Source organism: Lissotriton vulgaris, chromosome 10, assembly GCF_964263255.1.
Source record: "Lissotriton vulgaris chromosome 10, aLisVul1.2, whole genome shotgun sequence".
In the NCBI taxonomy this organism is placed as follows: Eukaryota; Metazoa; Chordata; class Amphibia; order Caudata; family Salamandridae; genus Lissotriton; species Lissotriton vulgaris.
The window spans coordinates 170,370,925-170,384,623 of NC_141698.1; the positions used below are offsets into that span (position 1 = coordinate 170,370,925).

The window sequence follows — 13,699 nt, forward strand, 5'->3', positions numbered from 1 at the left end:
AACGCTACGCCGACAAGAAACGCACTCCTGAACCGGTCTACCAGGTGGGGGACAAGGTATGGCTTTCCACGAAAAACATTCATCTCCGGGGTATCAACAAACTCAAACCTAGATACATTGGTCCCTATAGTGTTGAGGAAGTCATCAACCCTGTGGCCTTGAAATTATCCATTCCCCAGAACTGGAGGATCCATCCTGTTTTTCACGTCTCCCTGCTCTTGCCTTGTCCCTTAGACACTAGATTACCCATTCATCCTGCACCGGTGTTGGTAGAGGGATTGGAGGAATACGAGGTAGAAGAGTTGTTGGATTCACGGATCCATCGGGGCAGAGTGCAGTATTTGGTTGGTTGGAAGGGGTTTGGGGTTGAGGAGAGAACGTGGGAACCAGAGCAGAATCTCCACTGCCCCGATTTGGTAACTCAGTTTCATCTGCAGAATCCAGGGAAGCCGGGTCGACCGCTGGGTCGGCGATCCTCGAGAGGGGGTTCTGTAGCGATTACCCATAGCTGGAGAGCTTGTATTCGGAAATACCGCTGCAGCACTACATCTCCCAGAAAGCCCTGGGACCTGGCTAAACGGCCCACGCCCTCTGGGAGTGTATAAAAACACTCTTGTCCCATCACCGGATGCTTGTCAATCCTTCCGATTTTACGATCGTGTTTGGAACTAGCCTTCCGAGAGCTGAGGGTGCGCGGATGCTTGCCTTCCCGCTGAGGACGCCGAGAGCTGAGTGTGCGCGGACGCTTGCCTTCCCGCTGAGGACGCCGAGAGCTGAGGGTGCGCGGACGCTTGCCTTCCCGCTGAGGACACCGAGATACTTTGTGAATTTCTAGTAAGTAGAAATCTGATATATACATTTAGCACGGCCGTGCTATCAGAGTGTAGGTATCTACTTTCCTTCGGATATTCCCTGAGGATATTGTGAACCTTACACGTACTGAAAACATCTTTCCCTCCTGTTAGTGAATCAAACTACTCGGGGAGATAAGTTAACTTATTTTCTTCCTGTGAATCGAGCTGTGAGTTAACAGCCCCCCCCCCCCCCCCTTCCGCTTGAACTTGAGTCTCCATCTTTCCCAGACTTCAGGCTGTTTCAAGCGGTGGTTATTCGTAAGTGACTACTTGATTATATGTTACAACTATGATATTTGCCTGATCGTAGTACTAAACAAGTGTTCTTGTGTTTACAGACATTGTTGTGACTTGAAGTCATCCGAAGCCTTAGACCAGACCTTGAGGGGTGTCTTCACAACAACCTTCCCCTTACCTGGAGGACTACCTGTCTCCGGTGTGTATGTCACACGGAGAGGGTCAGTGCTATCGGGTATAGGGAAGACTATCTTCTCTCTGTGGTCCCCGCTGGCTAGACACCTAAGGTTAGTGGCTTGTGTATTCTTCACTTGGGTTACTTGTCTGCTGCTAACCTTGACAATAGCATTGGGTACGCAATTAGGAAGGAACGCCCCTTCCTAATTGCAACTCGCAATTCATAAATAGCGACGCACTATTTAGGAATTGTAAATGGCCAACAGTGATTTTGCATGCGCAAACGAGTTCACAAACCCGTTTGCACATGTAAAATCACGTCGTACATCTGGCCCAAAAAATCTACAGGAAAAAAACATGACTTTAAGAATCAATATCATCAAACGTGATAGCAACCATGTTGTTATTTTTATCAGTAGTATTAGTAGTAGGAGACAAATATCAGTATAAGCAATTATATAATTAGTCATAGAAAAAGTTGTAGTAATAGTGGTATACAGTCTACATGGCTCCACTTGCCCCCATCTTCAGAACCTACAGACTCAACATCGTGTCATATGCAGACGACACCCAGCTCATCCTCTCCCTATCCAACGAGCCCAACACCGCCAGACGCAACTTTCGAGAAGGCATGGAAGCCGTCGCCAAATGGATGAAAAACAGCTGCCTTCAACTAAACACCAACAAAACAGAAGTACTCATCATGGGCCCAAACCCAGACGCCTGGAGCGACACCTGGTGGCCCACCGCCCTCGGAAACCCACCAACCCCCACAGACCAGGAACGCAACCTGGGAATCATCCTGGACTCCGAACTCAAAATGGACCGCCAGATCAACTCTGTCTCATCTTCCTGCTTCCACACCCTCCGCCTCCTTCGTAAGACCTTCAAATGGATCCCCCTCGAACACCGAAAGACAGTCACTCACGCACTGGTCACCAGCAGACTCGACTACGGCAACGCACTCTACGCCGGAATAAACAAAAACCTCATCCGCAAGCTACAGAACATCCAGAACGCCGCCGCAAGACTGGTCCTCAACCTGCCAAAACACTGCCACATCTCCCAGCACCTGCGCACACTCCACTGGCTCCCCGTCGAGGCGAGAATCACCTTTAAGATGCTCACCCACGCACACAAGGCCCTCCACGGCACCGGACCAGCATACCTGAACAGCCGACTCAAATTCCACGCACCCCAAAGGACCCTACGATCAGCCCAGCTTTCCTACTCCGTGGTCCCCCGCACCAGAAAGACCAGTTCGGGAGGCCACTCCTTCTCCTTCCTTGCGGCCAAAGCATGGAACGCCCTTCCGCTCCACCTCAGACAGACAACATCGCTCCCCATCTTCGCAAGAAACCTCAAAACCTGGCTCTTCGACAGACCCCTCCTTGATGGAATGGAACCTGCACCCCCCCAGCCCCCCCACCCCTAGCGCCTTGAGACCCTTACGGGTGAGTAGTCGCGCTTTAACAAACTCCTGATTGATTGATTGATTGTATTTGGTAGGATTGGCATCAATATTAAAAATAATCATATTGCTATTAAAATTCTTAATTAATAACGCAATATAAATAATATAAATCCAAGCAAGAAAATGCTATTAATAATAAGAAGATATGAATAAAGATACAAATCATTAATTGCATGGGCAAGCTCTACTATAGATTTTAGCATTATGTCAAGAATATGCTGCTATACTTACAAAACATTATAAATGCATGGCTTGACTTATTGAAGGCAACATGGTTGAAGTTTTTTCCCACCAGTTCTTTGACAGGTTTCTGATCCCAGCCATCTGGAATCTCTTCAGTAGCCAGCTTTGGCTGATCAGAGAGTAAAACACAGAGAGCAGAAATGCATTATGATCAGGTTGGATTAGACAGTGTAGACACATAAGGCTGAAATAAAATACTGCTTGATTGAGGCATTGGTTTTTGGTGGATCAGATAGACAGATTAATCAGATTGGTTAAGTTCAACAATTATATAAAATATACATCTTGACCCCTTTCATTTCTAACTGACCATTATTTGTCTTGGTGAAGTACTTATCAGTGGCTGTTTTTCCTCATCCTCTGAATGTACATATCCATGTGTTGCAACACTATGAACCTATCTCATGTATACAAACTTGTAATGTGTTTCTTGGACACTGCCTCCTTTTACAAATTTCTACCTCTCCTTTCTACTTTTTGTTCTTAAAAACCTTAAAGTTTTTTTTTTTTAATTTAAAAAAATGACTTTGTTCTCACAGCAACAAGTAGTCATTTTGTGAAGACCAGCACTGGCTGTTACAATATATTTTATTTATTTGTGACTGTACATGTTCTTAATACCTGTGAGGATCATGTTAAGCAAGTATAGAGCCAAGCAATTTTATAATTGGCTGACTTGAATCTGAAACACTATGCAACCGACCAATAGAGCGCATATGTTCCGTTTGGTTTTACAACAGAGCAGCACCAGACTCCATTGATTCAAGAATGCCATGTTTGTAAATATGGCTTCTGACACCTCAGCAAATCAGGCCTGACAGAAGTCAAGAATTTCAATAGACTCAGCACCCATAATACCCTTGGTTGCCATCGAGCATTTCCAAAACAGAAAGAGGAAGAAGCATGCATCATTGTAGCATGAGCACTGCATTGACCTTCTGGCCTTTATTCTGATTCGGCCAGTGATCCCGAAAGTTTGCACCCAAATCAAGATTACAACTTGTGCAAAATTACTGCACAGACTTGCAAATTTTCCTTGTACAAATTTCACGAAGTATAACCAGCTGAAATGTGTGTGAAGATAAACTAAACCAGTGATACTCAAAGTACGGCCCACGGGTCGCATGCGGCCCTCCTGACCTTTATGTGTGGCCCCCTTGTCAGCAGCAGCACTGGCTGCTGTTTATTCTACTCAACACTAACATTAAAATATGTTCTATAAACAGGGAAACATTTATTTCAATGTTAATTACAGTTAAAAAAAGGAAGTAATTAGGATGTCGTGCACTGCTTAACTTTAGGAACACATTTATTTATGAAGACATCTTTCAGAAAACGTGATAACAAATATGATAAAGTCTGTTCAAAATTCACAAATTTGCCCCTTGGAAAAGCCTGAGTTCTGTATCTCAGCACGGGGGAAAACATACAATATTGGCATTTTATCCCTGTTCTGATCTGCAGTAGTCATCTCCTAGTGTTTGCTTTGTTCGCCCTACGTTGGCAGGGTATGCCCAGACGTGGGTCCCTTGCTCTCTTTGCCACTAGATTCAAGCTATCCTGGCTGATGAGGGCTGTGAGCCTGAAACCGGTCCCAGGATGCTTGTTTCCGGTCCAGGGAAGAAATGGCTTGGCAGTTCGGGCTGGACTGTTCCTATGATGTACAGGGTCAAGGCTGATTTGCATATAGCCATGTCTGAACTGGGGTGGCTGAGTGAGCTAAAGAATGATGATCGATTCAACCCCGATCTGTGACTGGGGGTGAGTGTCTGAAAGATTTCAGTGCTCGGTCCATCATCTCCTTGTGTTTTCTCTATTTCATTAGTACGCCTGATGTATGCCTTATTGTGCACCAATATTACCTAAGTGAATTTTAATGTTCTTGCATTAGCCTGAAGCGTCCTATAACCTTAACACGTCTGCAAAGTTTTGTGTTTCTCTGAGGCCTAGAAGCATTTTTATTTAGTGTTGTACGATTGGACATTTTCGTGCTTATCGTAATAAATGTAGCCTTGCTTTGGACATTGGCATTAAGAAGCATGAAGTTCACAAAATAGCAACCGGTTCATGTAACTTTATCCAGACTCAAGGTCTGCTTGCATTGCTTTCCATGAGATGATCTGCTCTCCTGCTCATCAACCAGTTTTCTTAAATTAAGAAATTTCCATCACGTTTTAATGTATCCATTGACTTGTATTGAGAGAAAAGTGTGTAAAAAGGTATTTAGAAGTGATTAGATTACATGCTCCAACTGGGTTTTAAACAGTGCCATTGAAATGTCAATCATCACTTATTATTTCATTTGCATAGTGGCTATTTTTGCATTAAATGAATGTTAGACTTGTGAGCTTCCCAAAGCGGTGTGTTCTATTTTTATTTCATAAAGTAAACCCAACTGTGTCTGGAATTTTTACTTGTGGTACTACCACATCAGTTTACTAGAGTACATTTAATAAGCCTGTAAGTGCACATTATCTCTATAGACTAGGCTGCAAAGCCCACAAGGGCATACTTTTCCATTGGTGCAGCAGGTGCAGTGGCACCAGGGCACAGGGGCCTGAGAGGGCAACTGATCCCCGATTATTGTTGTATTTTACAATTCAAACAGCATCATGGGAGACACTGTATCTGTCTTGCACTGAGGCTCATCATACACCGGCTACACTGCTGATAGCCCACCTCAAATGCCGATTGCCATTTAAACCATAGAGTCTCTCGGATGAGGATATGATTACATCCATTACGCTGATCAAAATGTGATGGCGGATACGCAATGATTAATGTACAATAAGTTGTGTATTGAGTCAATCAGGGTTGAACAGTGTTGTATATTCGATTTTCTTTTAGTCCACTAGGGGCAATATATTGTTTAGGGTACAAGAATTTGAGGCTACAGATCAATACTATTTTTATTCACAATTCAGCCTTAGTCTGCTACAGTCACATACTTACGTATGTGGAATTTGTAAATTGCAAACTTAGTCGAAAGGCAGCAGAGCGCTGTACCGGGTCTTGGGCAAAGATACAATCAATAAGTGATAAAGGAACAAATTAAACCAATGAGGAGGTTTGAAAAAAAGACATTGTACTAGTATGAGACAGCGATTTTTGAAGTAAACATTTGAGGACCAAGGGTAAAGCTAATGACCCAACACAGACGGCTGTTCATAGAAATGCTTTCTTATGCAAGTGGACAGCCGTAGGCGAAGAAGTGATGTCCGATGGCTTAACTTTCTAACAATGTGCCCTGGACCGTACAGGCTACCACTTAGGTGTGTGTAATTGGTTAGAACTCACAACAATGTGACTGGGGCTTAAATCATCAGTGAAAACTGTATTTCAACACCCCTTGAAAAGTTTTGTCAGTGTATCTATTGCAAGCCCAGATGGGTAATGTATATATATATAAATTTCTTTATTCGGCTTGTTTCACAGTGGAAAAAACCATAAAAGAGCAAAGAATCATACAGTGCAAAAATACATGTGTTACATAAAATTTCATATAAAATTCATTCCACAATATAAAAATTGAACTGGGGATGCGAGGGGCCGCTCAAAGTTAAAATTTACGAAGATTTTAAAGGTTCTTTCTATGTCTCAGAATGCATTTTAGAAAACTACTAACAAAATAGCAGACATTTTCCGTTTCCAACATTTGCAGTCTTAAGAGGGCAGGTCTGCATTGTCTTAGCCCCCACGTTCTTAATATCGGTAAAAGCCAGGTCTTTCTGTGGGCTTGATGGTATTTACAGAGTAGGATCACATGCAAGTTAGACTGCGTTGACAAACCGTCACATGGGCAGGGGGAAAGAATGTCACTCCAGCAATTTTGTGTTGGGAAGGTAACCAGTCTGAAGAAGGTATTGAGCCTGAATCTTGTGATTAACATTCTCTCATAGGTTGTTATTTGAAGTGCCAAGTACGGGTGGATGTCAGGGGCTGTTTGGATCATATTTGCATGGATGACTGCCGTTTTTGAGGAAATGGATGAAAGTCTTAAAGTTTCCAGGTGTCTTAGTGCTTTCTGTTTAAGATCTTTTTTCGAGATGTCTGTTACTGACACCGGGTCCAAATAGTAGTTCTCAACACCTAAGTCGGTAAAAAAGTTTCTCACATAAGAGAGCCATTTTATTTTTGTGGAGTGATCCAAGTTCATTGTGTCTAAAATAATGGCTTGTGTCAGGGCGTTTTTGTCTGACTTCCAAATGCGTTGCCACAGCATCAACGGCTCAATTTTAATTAGGTCCTCTATATAGGGTATGGCTAGTTCGAGATGAATTGCATAAGTAGAGGTGCCTTTAGGAGTGGCTAGCAAAAATCTTAAAAAGGCGTTTTCAGCTTTCTGGATGGGGCTAGTATTTGTGTAACCCCAGACTCCCGCGCCATAAGTAGCGATTGCCTGGCATTTGGCGTTATAGATCTTGAGGAGCTCTGCTGGTGGTCTTTTGCCTAATCTCTGTGAAAAGGATGTTAGAGCGGCGATAGCTCTCTTAAATAAGTGTGACCTAGTGTTCACTGCTGGCTTCCAGCTAAGTTGGTCATCTATCATAACCCCTAGATAGGGGTACTGAGGGGTAGCTTCGAGCTTTTGGTTATTGAGGAAGATGGGATTTGTTCTTTTTTGACCTCTACCAACTGTCATTACGAACGTTTTATTTACGTTCACCTTTAGATCGAGGTTGCCCATGAATGAGGTGTACTTGATTACTGCTTTCTGCAGTTCTCGGGGCGTTCGCGCAAGGATGACAGCGTCATCCGCGTAGAGCAGGGCTGGAATCAGGCGGCGGTTTATGCGTGGGAGGTCCTGGGCCCCCCTCAACATCTCCTCCTCCAAGCCATTAGTATAGAGTGAGAAGAGGAAGGGGGCCAGGACGCATCCCTGCCTGACCCCACGCCCTACGCTAAACGGTGACGTCAGCTCTCCGTTTACCCCAAAGCGAACTCTAGCTGTTGCCCCGGTGTAGAGCTCTCTTAGGAAGTCTAAAAGGGGTTGATCTACTCCCATCTGGGCCAAGACCTTCCACAGCTTTGCGTGTGAGACGCAGTCAAAAGCTGCGGATAGGTCGACAAAGACCATGTATATCTTAGAAGGAGTGGCCTGGGTGTATTTGCTCATTATTAAGTGGAGATTAAGGGCCTGCTCTAATGTACCAAAGCCCTTGCGGAAGCCAAATTGGATGTCAGAAATTATGCCCCGGTCCTCACTCCACTGCTGGAAACGCTCAAGGATTACTCTCCCCACTACTTTCCCGAGCGAGTCCAGCAGTGAAATGGGCCGGTAGCATTTTGCATCTTGACGGTCCCCCTTTTTAAAAATGGGGACCATTATTGATTTGGTCCAGGAGGTAAGGATTCCCTCATTCGCTGCCGCTGTGCAGACTCTAGTTAGGATGGGTGCCCAGAGGTCTAGGTTGTTTTTGAAGAAGTCCACTGGGACCCCATCCGGCCCTGGAGCCTTGCCTGATTTGCTACTCTGGAGTGCGCCTATGAGGTCTGGAATGTCGAACGGAACCAAAATTGGGTAGTGTGGTTTTAAAAGCTTGGGTTCTGTTGGTGAAGTGTTTTTAAAAATCTCTTCAAAGTGAGAGACCCATGTTTTTTCATCAATGGCGACTTCTATTTTTGGGATGCCATTATTAGTAAGGTAAGGGGTTCTTACTGTGCGCCAGAAAAGTTCGCTATTTTTTGAGACTGCACCTTTATGAAGATCCTCCCATAATTTTTGCTTAAGTTGGGCAGTTCTCAGCTTTCTTTCCTCTGTATATTGGCGCCTTAGGAGTTGGATCTGGGCTGCATCTCGCGGTTTACTTTGAAGTGCAGATTTTAGTTTTTTTAAGGCAGCAGTGCAGTTGTGGTTAAACCATTTTGGTTTTGTGGAGGAGTTTGAATTGGGTTTTGAGGTAAGTAGGTCCTTTATAAAATCCAAAATTTGTTCGAAATTTATCAGGACCTCCTTATGGCTTGATGCAAGGTCCAGGCATTTCACAATGTTTGGGTAGGCCCTAGTTATTAATTTTTTCAATATATCAGATGGGTTGATTTTTGCCCACTTGATTGTAAAACCATTGAGTTTGCCAACCTGGATCTTGTTCTGTGTCAGAGTAACCGCCATCTCCAGTTTGTGAGAGGAGTTAGGTGGCATAAATAACTTTATTGCTAAGGCGGAGTGGTCGCTGAGGGGGGTGGCAATAACCCTGAAAGCTTTGAGTTTGTTCATGAGGTTTGGTGTGAGAAGTATAAAGTCTACTGTAGTTTGATGGCCTCTGCCCACATAAGTTGGAGCAAATTCATTTGGTTCTGCATCTAGGTGGTTTACGATGTGAAGATCCAAGTCGGATAGGACGGTGTTAATAAAGTTTCCTAATTTATTATGGGCGAAGTGCGCCATTGGGACGTTAAGTTCGTCCATTATCCCACAGCGCAATGGGTTAGATACTGTACAGGGGTGGAGATTGAAATCTCCGCCCCAGATTAGATAGATTGATTTATTTACGGATCTAGAGTGGTGAATCTGTTTTAATTTATCATGAAGGGTGGTGAGAAGAATTATGAAATTTTCTTCCGATAAGTTATTGTAACTATTGGTCAGGATTATTATTTCTTTGTTAACAAGAGTTAATGAAAGAATTTGGTGGTTGGCATCCTGCGAGAGAATAACCACTTTATTAAGCGGTAGGGTGTTTGAAATGTAAGTTATTAACCCGCCCTTTGGTCTGCCCATTGTACTAGGTAGTGCTGGGACAGAATAGGTTTTATAGCCTTGTAGATGTAGTTCCTCTACAGACCATGTCTCTTGCAGACAGATTAGTTGGTATGATTTTAGGAACTCCTGCGCGGAACCATCCTCGATTTTATTACGGAGGCCTGCGGCATTCCAGGAGAGTACTGTAATTGATGAGGAATCAGCATTGAGTTCGTCTATGGAGACTGCGGGTTCATTATTTTTGGGGGCTAGAGTGGTTGTAAAAGACTGAGGAGAGGGGGGTACCTGAGGGTCATTTGAAGGGATTTCTGTTGATGGTCAATCGACCATTTCTAGGCCATTATACCTATTGTGTAGCGTAATGTTATGCCATGGGTCCCACCGGGGTTGTTCCCTGTGAGGGAACCATTGGGTGTAGGGCCTTCTGTCATCCCAACGTCCACCCTGATGGCGATGTCTTACCGTGTGCCAGGAGTAATCTGGCTCGTGTAAGTTAGGGGGACCATGATATCTGGGGATTAATGATTCATCCTGTCTGGGGAATGGGGCGGACCAGGGAGGCTCCTGCTCCTGTGTGAAGCCCCCTGCCTGTCTAAATGGATAGAAGAAAGAAAGTGGTTTGACTTTGATTCCTCCATTTTGGGTGATATCTTCCCATGAACAGACATAGTCTGTTATTCGCGGGTCCTCGAATGTGATTGTTATACAATCACCGGGAATGGTTTTTCTAGTGCTGCCCACCCACGGTACCCTAGCAACAGATCTAATTCTTCCGCTCCAAGAAGATGGAATCGGGCGGTTGGTCTGGAGCCAGTGCTGGGCTTTGTTTTTTAAGGACCAGATAGGTTCTGGGGTAGAATCTGTTAATTCGGGTACTCCAGCCATCACCACCACGTACGGTGAGGCCTCAGGAGGGAAGTCTGCTGGGAGTCTTGGAGGACCAGGATTCCTCGCAGCACTTCTCTTGGGCCTGTCCGCTGGGGTTTTTGGTGGAGGGGGTGGAGGGGCAGGGGTTTTTATTACTGTTTTGGTTGTATTCTTAGCAGGAGTTTTATTAGTGGAGATACTAAGTGCTGCCTGGGTAACGGCAGCTGTAGATGCCGCACCTGGGGAGGTTATGCTAATTATCTGCTGCGAGTTATTGGTGGAGGACGAGGCTGTTGTAGTGTTTACTATTTTGGTTGTGTTTGATGTATTTTTATTAACGGGCATGTTAGGTGTAGTTATCCGGAGAGTTTTTTGTTGTGGGTTGGGAAGAGCTGGGTTTGCAGTAATGATTGGCTTTTTAGTGTTGTTTCCTCCTGTTTTCTGCGGGCATGATGGGTAAGCTGACTGTTGAATTTTTAAAAATTTGGTGATTTGTGTGTCTCTAGTTATTAACCGGTGTTCTAGGGGTTGTAATGCATGTTTAACTATATTAGCTATTGCGGTGAGGGTTAACTCATTAGCCTCCGTAGCCTTCAGGTCCACTTGGGCTTGCTTGTTAGGGTGGGGATCCAAGACTATTGGGGGGGCTCTTTCCTTCTCTGTCTGATGGACTGACGCTAGGATCTCTATTTGTGGTGGTCCATCATCATGAATTTGTGGGGTGCTAGGGGGTAATGGCAGGCTTACTAACGTGATGGAATTTCTAATCGCTCTTTTCTTACTAATGGCTCCCTCCCTCCTGCCCCTTTCTATTCTTTTGTCTATAGAAGAAATTTGTGTGGGTGTTGTAGGAACCAGTTCTGGGGTTTTTTCTAAGTCGGAGCTAAGCTGGGAGTCCGCCAGCTGGGATACTGACAGATCTACTGTGTTCGGCAGGCTACGCCTCTCACGTGTCTGTGCTCTCTCAGCGTTTGAAGCTCCCAGTGCTGGAGATCTGGCTTCCGCTAGGATACCTAATGAGGATCTCCTAGCGAATGCCAGGTCTAAAGAAACCCTTTCTTCTATTAATGATATACTTTCATCTATGAGGGTGTTAGCCTTCGCTAGAAAGTCGTCCATGGGGCCAAGTAGTTTACCTGCGGAGGTTGGGGCTTTGGTTTTAGATTTCAAACCCCTCGTATTCACCATTATTATCCTTATGAAGTTCAAAGGAGTGGCGGGTATAAGGGTAGGGATATCAGGGGGGTGGCCCAGTCCAGTCTCTACCAGCCTCTAACGGCCTAAAACGGGCCCGCCCTTGGCCCGGGCTTCGCCTCGCGCTTCTCCTCGCGCGTGTCCCGCGTTGCGTTTAATGCGGTTCAATTTAAGGGGAGGTTTATGCACGGGGGCGTTACCGCCGGGGGAAGAGGCACCAGGTGTGAGAAGCAAAGGCTTCTGGGCCTCGCAGTCCCCCGGTGCAGGCAGCCAGTGGCGATGGGGTCAAGCGCTTGCTGGGAGCTAACAGGCACTCCGTCGAGCACGGAAGAGCTCCCACCAGCAGCGCGACCTCGGTGAAATCAGGATGCAGGCTGAAGGCTGAAAGGCTGCACAAAAAGCGCTCCTCGCTTCCGATGCGGTGAAAGTTCCCTTGCAGGCAGTGATAGCTTTGTGAGTGGCACCCGCGGAGCGGGTGTCACGAAAGGTTAAGAGCGGCAGGTAGGGGACGTTACCGCCGGGGGAAGAGGCACCAGGTGTGAGAAGCAAAGGCTTCTGGGCCTCGCAGTCCCCCGGTGCAGGCAGCCAGTGGCGATGGGGTCAAGCGCTTGCTGGGAGCTAACAGGCACTCCGTCGAGCACGGAAGAGCTCCCACCAGCAGCGCGACCTCGGTGAAATCAGGATGCAGGCTGAAGGCTGAAAGGCTGCACAAAAAGCGCTCCTCGCTTCCGATGCGGTGAAAGTTCCCTTGCAGGCAGTGATAGCTTTGTGAGTGATGGGTAATGTAATCCAAGGGCGCACTTGTTGGGGTCTAAACCAACACTTTTATCATTAATACAATTGCATTATAAATTTTAATGTTCAACTCAAGATGTTTTTGGTGTGGCAGGCAGGATGAGCTATTTCTTCCATTAATTACTAAGGGACTCATTGAGAGTGCCACAGATTTGTCCATGGTAACACTGCCCCACCCTCAGAGTTACTGATACCAAATAACCCACCCTTGGAGTTACTGGTACCAAAGATACCAGTTATCTTGGAGGTACAGAGTTAATAGGGATTGTAAGTTTAAATCCTGAAATGACACTGACAAATGTGGGATTACTGGGATAAACTAGAATACTGTGCATCTCCACTGCTAATTCAACATTCCCAGTAGGTGTTTAGCAGCGGGAGTCCTTGTTGCCGGCCCACAGAAAACTCATAACAAGAACTTAAGATTGAAGCTTTCTGTTACTTTTTCAATTGTCTTTAAGTTTGGTAGTGAGGTATGATGTTGTTTTTCCTTTATGTTGCTAATAGATTAATCAAGTTTCTAAAAAAAGGTTACGAAATACAAAATTAATTAAGTAGTAGCTTGACGCAATCTAATATGGTAATTTAGAGAGAAATACTTGATAGTTTGTTTGAGCACCACATTTTGCGAATTCATTACATTACCCATTGGAAAGCTTATTTAAACCAACATGTCAGAAAAGAGAAGACCTTAATTCAAGGGTGGATACCACCTATTTACTGTATATTTTCTTGGTGGTCCCAGGGATGTGGAAATTTGCATAGTCTTCGTTCATAATTTAATGAGTACTGAAGAAACATACCTGGAGAATCAGAGGTGGATCCTCAGTCCCTCAGGAGAGCAAAACATATCTAAGGCAGTGGTTCCCAAACATTGTGGAACCACAACCTACTTGTTGGAGCAACAAACGTTCACAACCCACCTGCCTTTAATGGACACAGACATACTGTCTTACTGATAAAACTGTATAGTACACAAATATTATTGTGTGGAAATCGTGTTTCTGTGAATATTTACCATTTGTGCATCAGCAAGTAAGTGCCTTAATTTGTTTTGATCCGATTAAAATGCCTTTTTCCAGCACACTTCAGAATTACAAACTATAAGTGCTTCATTTTTGCTTTCTTAACTGTTGGAAGGATACCGTTCTTTTA

The 13,699-nt window shown here is 44.8% G+C and overlaps 1 protein-coding gene across 1 annotated transcript in view; it reads right to left on the reverse strand.

Annotated features, from left to right (window-relative positions):
• The window catches only part of PDILT (protein disulfide isomerase like, testis expressed), a 316,066-nt gene that overhangs the window by 122,037 nt on the left and 180,330 nt on the right, over window positions 1–13,699 (reverse strand). The window contains exon 8 of the mRNA XM_086940802.1: window positions 2,974–3,094. Coding sequence (XP_086796928.1) covers window positions 2,974–3,094 — 121 coding nt within the window. The remainder of the gene's footprint in view (window positions 1–2,973; window positions 3,095–13,699) is intronic.